Genomic DNA, 8,805 nt, shown 5'->3' on the forward strand with positions numbered 1-8,805 from the left:
GTGCTTGCGACAAATATTGCTGAATCAGCAGTTACCATTGATGATGTGGTTTATGTGATAGATAGTGGCCGGATGAAGGAAAAGAGCTATGATCCTTACAATAATGTTTCAACCCTCCAATCTTCTTGGGTATCAAAAGCAAATGCAAAACAGCGTGAGGGCCGTGCAGGCCGATGCCAACCTGGTATTTGTTATCATCTCTATTCTAGACTTCGGGCAGCCTCTATGCCAGATTTTAAAGTTCCTGAAATTAAGAGGATGCCTGTAGAAGAACTCTGCTTACAGGTACTGCTTCTCTCATTTTGTTCTTAGTTAATAGCAATTGGCTCTATGTGGTGAGCCATTCGTGTATGTGTAACACTTTACTGATCATTGTGCTTCAATACCATTTTCAGGTTAAGATACTTGATCCAAACTGTAAAACAAATAATTTCCTTCAGAAACTGTTGGACCCGCCTGTTGATCAAAGTATTGCAAATGCCTTAAGCATACTACAGGACATCGGGGCCCTGACACCTCAGGAAGAGCTGACAGAACTTGGAGAGAAATTTGGTCATCTCCCAGTTCATCCTCTGATTAGCAAAATGCTTTTCTTCGCTGTATTAGTAAACTGTCTGGATCCAGCACTTACTCTGGCATGTGCAGCCGACTACAAGGAACCATTTACGATGCCTATGTCGCCAGTTGAAAGACAAAAAGCTGCTGCTGCAAAACTTGAACTTGCGTCACTTTGTGGAGGTGACAGTGATCACCTTGCGGTTGTTGCTGCCTTTGAATGCTGGAAAATTGCAAAAGAAAGAGGTCTTTCGGCAGAGTTTTGCTCTCAGTACTTCGTCTCTCCTAGCGCTATGAAGATGTTGGATCAAATGCGTAGCCAACTTGAGTCGGAACTTAAAAGACATGGGATTATTCCCAATGATATTTCAAGCTGTAGCCAGAATTCGCGTGATCCCGGTATACTCCGTGCTGTTCTATCAGTAGGATTGTATCCTATGGTGGGAAGATTGTGCCCAGCTTTTGGTAATAATCGAAGAACTATAGTAGAGACTGCTAGTGGTGCCAAAGTTCGTGTGCATTCACTGTCAAACAACTTCAACTTGTCGTCGAAAAAGTATGATGAATCTTTGGTTGTTTTTGATGAGATCACACGTGGAGATGGAGGCATGCACATAAGAAACTGTACTGTTGTTCGGGATCTTCCTTTGTTACTTGTCTCAACAGAGATAGCTGTGGCTCCTACAGTGAGCAGTGATTCTGATGATAGTGATGAAGAAGAAGAGGACGAAGAAGGAGGAGCTAATACTAATGCAGACGGAATGGATATACATAAAGAAGAGAGTAGGAGTGGAGCGAAAATGATGTCTTCACCTGAAAATTCAGTCAAGTTGGTAGTTGATCGTTGGCTTCCTTTCAGAACCACAGCCCTTGAAGTTGCTCAAATGTACATTTTGCGGGAACGACTAATGGCTTCTATTTTGTTCAAGGTGAGTGTATAATTCATTACACTGAAATCTACACTCCATACTTAACGGGTTCTTACATTTGATTTGGGTCTCCAACCGTTTATTGGCATGTTATAGGTAACACATCCACGTGAACATTTGCCGCCTCATCTCGGAGCTTCTATGCATGCAATAGCTTGTGTTCTCTCGTATGATGGTCACGCGGGACTTTCATATCCACCGGAGTCTATGGGACCAAAACATTCGAGGACTGAGATGTATGATACCGGTGGATGGGAAGAGAAACCAAGCTCTTTCCTAAACTCTCTCTTTTGGTCTTTAAGTTTGAAAGAGAACAAGCATCCTAGTCACACGAACAGGAACCGGCAGCATGACTATAACATGGCTCCAACAGAAGCTGCATCGATACCTAGGCAGCAAAGCAATCAGCAAAGAAATCCCAAATCAGCCAACAATGCTGATTTGGGCAAGAAAAAAGGGAAAATGCTTGTTAATCCCACCAATGGGATTAATTATCCAGAAGCTGCTTCTGTGGCGAAGCATTCAAAGCACAAATCAGCCAACAGTTCGAGTTCGGGTAACAAGAAAGAGAACATGACTTCTGATCAGGCCAATGGAAAGAAGCAACCAAACGCACCTCCAAGAGAAGCTGCTGCGTCAGTGGCTAAGAATCAAAGCACTAAGAAAACCAAGACCAGGTCAGGCAACAACTCAGATTCGGGTAAGAAGAAAGAACAATATGTTCCCAAGGTCGATATCCATAAAAGGCAGCGTGAAGACAAAGCAGAACATAAGGGAAATGCATGAAGAGCCTAGTGCTTTTGGTTTCATTTTGGGTCACTTAAAAGCAGAGGAATTAATGTATAAACAAACAAGTTATGTTTTGGATGGTTCCTCCATTTCACTTTGGTGGTTCTTGTCCGGAAGTGTTTTTATTTATTAAATCATGAACCCGACTTTTTACCGATTTCATGTCGTTTTAATACTCTCTTTATTTCAAAATATAAGATGTTTTAGTGAAAACACGCATATTAAAAAATAGTTTCTTTTAAAAAGTTTAACTAATCATAAACAAATCTGTATAATATAAAATATAAATTTAATCTAAAGGTTGCATAGAAAGTTAGAAAGATCATATATTATGAAACAAAAATACTTCTCTAAGAAACGGAGAGAGTATTTTCTTTCACTATCAAAACGTTTGCCACAGTTTCTTTCTAAAGTATTGTTGTTTACTCATAAAGACTCTTCTAGCAGTTTCATTATACTTCCAGTGAGATCATAACTATTACAAAATTCTTTTTTTTTTTTTTTTTTTTNTCAACTATTACAAAATTCATTCAGACCAAAATGATCAGTGCCACGTGGCACGATGGAGAACCTATACAACCTTATCCCGACATCCAAGTAGAAGTTGCCACATAATCCAAAACTCACTACCATCCAACGAAACACTCTTTTCTTAAACTCCATACTTGAAAGCACTTTCATCACTTTGGTCTTTAGGTTGAAACAAAAAAAAAAGAGGATAGCAGAGAGAGAATGTCATACAGCGTGTGCTTCTTGCACCAGAGTGCACTCGCCTCCTCCGTGGCACGATCATCATCTTCCTCATCGTTTCGTCACGTGCCCCTCTCGAGACCCGTCTATTTAGTAGTATGTAGAGCTCAACAGTCTCAGGTAGACAATAACTCCGCCATCTCCCGCCGTCTTGCCCTCACCTTCCTCGTTGGTGCTGCTGCTGTCGGATCCAAAGTCTCGCCTGCTGACGCCGCCTATGGTGAAGCCGGTATGATTTCTCTTTCTCTCTATTCATGTTGATCATTTCAATGAGAATCATGAAGCAAATATTGATTATTGCGTTTTGCAGCAAATGTGTTTGGTAAGCCAAAGAAGAATACAGATTTCATGCCGTACACTGGAGAAGGATTCAAAATCCAGATCCCATCAAAGTGGAACCCAAGCAAAGAGATTGAGTATCCAGGACAAGTCCTCAGGTTCGAGGATAACTTTGACGCCGCCAGCAATGTCTCTGTCATGATCACTCCTACAGACAAGAAATCCATCACTGATTACGGTTCTCCCGAACAGTTCCTCTCTCAGGTTTCACTCTTTTTCTATAGCAAAGAAGTTCAATCAGATGATAATCACCATTCACCACAACTGATGACATGTTTCTGGTTTCTGCAGGTGAATTATCTCCTGGGAAAGCAAGCTTACTTCGGCGAAACAGCCTCTGAGGTAATTATTTTTATAGTGTAGTAAAGGAAATTGTTGAGTTCAAACAAGAACCAATACCTTCAAAGAGTGTTACTGATCTTTCTGCAGGGAGGGTTTGATGCAAATGCAGTAGCAACTGCAAACATCTTGGAAACATCTACACAAGAGATCGGAGGGAAACCATACTATTACTTGTCGGTTTTGACAAGAACAGCTGATGGAGATGAAGGTGGAAAACACCAACTGATAACAGCCACTGTGAATGGTGGAAAGCTTTACATATGCAAAGCACAAGCAGGAGACAAGAGGTGGTTTAAAGGAGCTAGGAAGTTCGTTGAGAATGCTGCTACTTCCTTCAGTGTTGCTTGAATCTGAATAAATAAATATACACTAACCAAATGCTCTGTATTCTGTTGTCTTCTTCCTCATTGTCCCTTGTATAAAAAATGGATCAAGGAAACAAAACAAGCATTTGATAACTATGAATGAAGATTGTTCAAGTCTCTAGTCGTTAGTCTATTCTATTGTGATGACAGCTTCACTTTTAACTTTCACTAAAATATTGCTTATGAATCTTGTGGATCTTTATGATTGACATATTAATTTAAAGCTACATGGCTTATTCGTGAGAAAGTGCTTGTAGATTAAGTAAAGGAGGTCCACTATACGGAAACATTATGTGTAGCTGAGCTATCATTTTCCTCAAAATTACGAACATGCTAAACAACAGAGCAATATGCCAATGTAAGTGTATTGATAGCCAAACAATACAAAATTTTACTAACTTACTACAGTCTGGAAACTGGACCCAGAGATGGCCGAAACAGAGAAACTCACTGCAGCAGTTTTCTCTAAGGAAATAACTTTGCTTAGCAGAGCCTTCAAAAAATATGAAAAATAATAGCTCTTCTAATCCTATCAGTAACACAGGCAAGAAAAACCAGAGAGGGCAGGCACTGTTCTTCATGGCTCACATCAAATTTGTTTTACTGTGGTTTCTTATCCGGCAACCGTCTCAAAATCTGCCATGGAAATTTTAAACGCTGCCAGTAACATGTACAACAATGGCAGAATAGTGATGGTTAAATCAGTCATGACGGAAAAAGATTTGTGCGTTCGTCTCATCCCAAAACCCCAGTGACAGATTATGGAAGCCTAGCCAGCATCTTTTATCCAGGCTCATTGGGCACAGTTCTACAACCTGATATATCAAAAAGAGACCAAATGCTAAGCACAACACCCTGGAAAGTCACTATAAAACAGGAGACTTATGCAAAGGCAGAAACAGCACTAACCATTTGATACTCTGCTTGGTCACAGCCCGCCCTTGATAAAGACGATGAACAAATCGAAACAACAGAATCCTTTGCACAAAATGAAGTGTATCTACAGCCCACGTTTCAGCATCTTTCCTTTCACTTTCTCAGCATCGGACTCCATTCCATGGGCTTTATACGCCTTATGCATAATGGCGAACGTTTTAGTTACAAGCCCATAATTAGTCTGTGCCATCTCATTTACAACACCTTCCATTTCTTCAAAGCGTTTCTGGAATCCATACAATATGATCTTACAGTGGTAAAGAGATCTGCATAGTTTCCACCCAGCAGACTCAGCACGCTTGACAAAATTAGCAAGATTGTCAACTTCATTACACCTGAAGTAAGCTGCAGTGATCGCCCGCATGACATCCGATTTATTAACACATGTCTTACGCTCAAATGCCTCGTTGATTTTATTCTCCATTGCTTCCAAAATGTCTTCTTGAGCATATAGTCGAATCAAAAGCACATTCAACCAAGGAAGATATTCCTCCCCAGAGAGAAGACTCAATAACTTTTCAACCTTTTGGACTCTACCCTCAACAGACGTTTTACAATATGCACAGATCATGGCTCTGACCAAAGGACTATTGTTTACACCAACGTTATCCTTAATCGCTTCATACATTTCTTCCATCTTTTTCAAATTCCCAGAATTTGCATACCCACGAAGCATTAGCTGATAAGTGTCACTGTCAGGCTCAACTGGACCCTTCTTCATTTCTTGGAAAGTAGCTTCCATTTTACCCCAATTCCAGGCAGTCACATAACCAGCAATAAGAAAGTTGTAAGTAACAGAATCCGGAGAAAGCTTCAGTTTTTGTAATTCTTCGAAAGCAGCTTCCATATTCTTCACCATCAGAAGCCGACCATAAACTGATATTAGAATATTATAGGTCACAATGGTCGGAGCACAATGCGTTTGCCTAGTGAAATCTTTAAACAGTGACTGACATTCATCAGCAAAACCGTTCCACATGTAAACACTCATCAAAGCATTGTAAACTGAAGCTGTTTGAATCCGTTTCTTAGCCGCCTCATCGAAAAGATAGACTGCAAGGTTTACATCTCTAGCTCTACCAGCAATTTTGATTCCTTTCGCATACTCCTCCGATGTCAAAGGGATACAATAATCCTTTTGCCTTCTCCTCCAATCTAAAACCTGAACATTAACATAACATCAAAACCTAAGACACTAACTTAACATTTCCTGAAATCACAATACAATGTATTGTATATACAGCTTTCATCACAAAATCGATCCGATAACGATATAGCAGAGACAGGGAAAAAGCAAGTTTCGAACTTTGAACACACAAAAGATGAAATGAAAAGAAAGAAACCTGAAGAGCCAAGTAATGACGAGGGAAGAGCTGATCCATAAGCTCTACAATCCCAGCACCAGCACGATAGCTTCTAAACAACCACTGGCCGTTCTGATCCAAAACGCTCTGGAACTTCTCCTTACTGTTACCAATCGTTAAAAGCTCGTCTTTCAAAACCGAAACCTTTTGAACCAAATCAGTACGCTGAGCTGGTAAGCTAGTTACACGGGAGAGTTTGCCGATAAATTCAGTGCTGAGTTTCACAAAATTAGATGTCATGGATCACGACTGAGCAATAATAATAGCTCCGGCTTAATTTGATAACGCAGTATCGGATCTGAGGATCTGAGGATCTGAGGAACTGTACAAAGCCCCCAAAATTAGGGTTTATCGTAGGAAGAAGAAGAAGAAGATTTTTGATAAATGCTGTTTTGGGCCTGAGGCCATAATAGACAATGGCTGTGAAATTGTGAACTTCGGTTTAAGTATATACTTACGGTTCAATCATTTACTAAACCATACAATTGCACTTGGTTTACCAATCGCAATTTTAATTTTTAGTTGCATTTTTATGTTGTTGTTTTTTTTGTGAGACATTTCTATGTATTTTAGAGAGCTCTACATTTTTTTTTTGGTAAACATAATTTTCTTGTGAACTAATGTACTGGAATTAAAATGTAAAATTTAATTAATTTATGATGTTATCACTTACACATAGTTTAAATCAAAAATTTAAGATTAAATGTAGAATAACTTATGATCTAAATATGTGAACCCAATTTTGATATCAAATTGGATCATTTGGTTTGACGATTTTCATAAGTTTTATCGGTTTAATTTGAATTCGGGTTTAATTTTAATTTGGACTCGGCTAAGTAAACGATTCCTGGTCTGACTGGTACGGTCGGTCTAGTTTTCAAAAACATTGATTTTGTTGGAGTCCTTGCAAATTATAATATGTTTTGTCGAATTATAACATTCTAACAAGTTGCAGCTAATGGGATTAATGCGCAGTCATATATAGTTTGTTTTTTTATGTTAAAGGGCATACTAAAGCAGCCTTACTTTTGAACCATACTTCTAGTCTTACAGCAATTTCTACTTTTTCTTTAACAAAAACCAAAAACATAATTTCTACTTTTCAACTGCACATACTTGTGTAGTCCTTAAAAGTTGATTTGTTTGCTATGTAAACTCTCAAATGAACAACTAACCTACCGAGAACTAGAAGCTTCGTAAACATGTTTATATTTCGTAGGGTTCACGGCCACCAACCATAATAGTGTACTCCTCAAGATTTGAAGATATCTCTTTCCATGTTCGCTTTTGTTATCGTTGAATTATCATTAAGACTTGATTTTTCTTGCACAGGTGAACTCCAAATAATGTCTACATCTGGTGAACGTAAAATGTCTATTGTCTCCAAAGATTCTAGACCAGCTCATGTCCAGATCAGGGGTGGACGTACGGACCCACGTTAGAGGACGTTCGTGGGTGCAACAAGTGTTATCGCTTTGGAGGCTGAAGATGTTGCGGTTGTTGTCAATAGCTAGTGGCACTTAATGAATTATTTTATTTTGTTTTGTTAAAACACTTATTGAATTATTGTCAACAACTGAATTCGGTACTTGTTCATGAAGATTCAATATTGATGATGGCTATTGGCACTAAACTACAGTTTCATCATGTATTTTTTTTTTAAAAATCTTTTTAGTTGGTGTTGAAAAGTATATCGGAAATTTCATTTGGTTGAGTTCTTATTCGTTACTACTCTACGAACAAAAAAACAGATTCTAGCATTTCTTTCTAACACGTGGTTTTGTCGCAGTTGAGTTGGTTTGCTACGATTTAGTATGTTGTACTTTTGGTTTTTTCTTCATATTATTTGCAATAACTTCTTTTGCATCAAGATTAATCAGAAATCTTTAATTGACGACATCAAATTATTTTGCATACAGATGTATGAAATATATAGTACTAAATCATAAGTATATCTCATGCATGATTTGAGACGTAGTGTTTTGGGAGATCTAGAGGCATGCATGACGGTAAACCATATACAGAATTGGGAAATTGCAACCATTGGGTAATAAATAACAAAGCTTCAATGTAAATGCAAAAGCTAAAGTCAAACCACCCGATTTTGGGCAAGTTGAAAAAATCAAAGACGCTTGAATTTCATGAGAGATCATTAAAGTTTTAAGGATATATTCATATACTCTTCTTTCAATAGACGAGATGGATTTAATGGAGAAGTTTGACATTTTGTTTCATAGAAAGATCTACTTTTTTTTTTATTATTGTAATTGCAATAAGGATTTTCATATGAATGTTGTAAATCTTTACCAGTCATATTTTTATATGAAATTGGATCAAAGCAAAGGCGTACAAAATAACATCCAACAGGTCCAACACTAATGTTAACACAGTACTGTAGTAAGAAACAGTCTTGCAAATTAAAATCTCTCATAATCA

At 38.3% G+C, this 8,805-nt stretch overlaps 3 protein-coding genes across 3 annotated transcripts in view; 2 read left to right on the plus strand and 1 right to left on the minus strand.

Moving 5' to 3' along the window:
- LOC104704338 (DExH-box ATP-dependent RNA helicase DExH6-like) overlaps positions 1-2,430 on the plus strand; it is an 8,512-nt gene extending 6,082 nt beyond the window's left edge. Inside the window, exons 13-15 of the mRNA XM_010420447.2 lie at positions 3-285; positions 396-1,484; positions 1,581-2,430. Of these exons, the coding sequence (XP_010418749.1) occupies positions 3-285; positions 396-1,484; positions 1,581-2,270 (2,062 nt within the window). The 3' untranslated portion in view covers positions 2,271-2,430. The remainder of the gene's footprint in view (positions 1-2; positions 286-395; positions 1,485-1,580) is intronic.
- LOC104700399 (oxygen-evolving enhancer protein 2-1, chloroplastic) lies at positions 2,898-4,190 on the plus strand. Its single transcript, XM_010415915.1, has 4 exons — positions 2,898-3,252; positions 3,334-3,566; positions 3,654-3,704; positions 3,792-4,190. The coding sequence occupies exons 1-4, from the start codon at positions 3,006-3,008 to the stop codon at positions 4,050-4,052; spliced, it is 792 nt and encodes a 263-aa protein (XP_010414217.1). The 5' UTR covers positions 2,898-3,005; the 3' UTR covers positions 4,053-4,190.
- On the minus strand, positions 4,419-6,766 carry LOC104700400 (pentatricopeptide repeat-containing protein At2g30780). Its single transcript, XM_010415916.1, has 3 exons — positions 6,349-6,766; positions 4,979-6,167; positions 4,419-4,884 (listed from the first exon to the last, which is right to left on the minus strand). Exons 1-2 carry the CDS (start codon positions 6,607-6,609, stop codon positions 5,070-5,072), a joined length of 1,359 nt encoding a protein of 452 aa, XP_010414218.1. The 5' UTR covers positions 6,610-6,766; the 3' UTR covers positions 4,419-4,884; positions 4,979-5,069.

This window comes from Camelina sativa, chromosome 7 (assembly GCF_000633955.1).
Source record: "Camelina sativa cultivar DH55 chromosome 7, Cs, whole genome shotgun sequence".
NCBI lineage: Eukaryota > Viridiplantae > Streptophyta > Magnoliopsida > Brassicales > Brassicaceae > Camelina > Camelina sativa.

Coding starts and splice junctions, on each gene's coding strand:
- LOC104700399 (XM_010415915.1), top strand. CDS start 3,006: ATGTCATACAGCGTGTGCTTCTTGCACCAGAGTGCACTCGCCTCCTCC. Junction 3,253..3,333: donor CGCCGCCTATGGTGAAGCCG/GTATGATTTCTC, acceptor TGCGTTTTGCAG/CAAATGTGTTTGGTAAGCCA. Junction 3,705..3,791: donor TCGGCGAAACAGCCTCTGAG/GTAATTATTTTT, acceptor ATCTTTCTGCAG/GGAGGGTTTGATGCAAATGC.
- LOC104700400 (XM_010415916.1), bottom strand. CDS start 6,609: ATGACATCTAATTTTGTGAAACTCAGCACTGAATTTATCGGCAAACTC. Junction 6,168..6,348: donor GTCATTACTTGGCTCTTCAG/GTTTCTTTCTTT, acceptor GTTAATGTTCAG/GTTTTAGATTGGAGGAGAAG.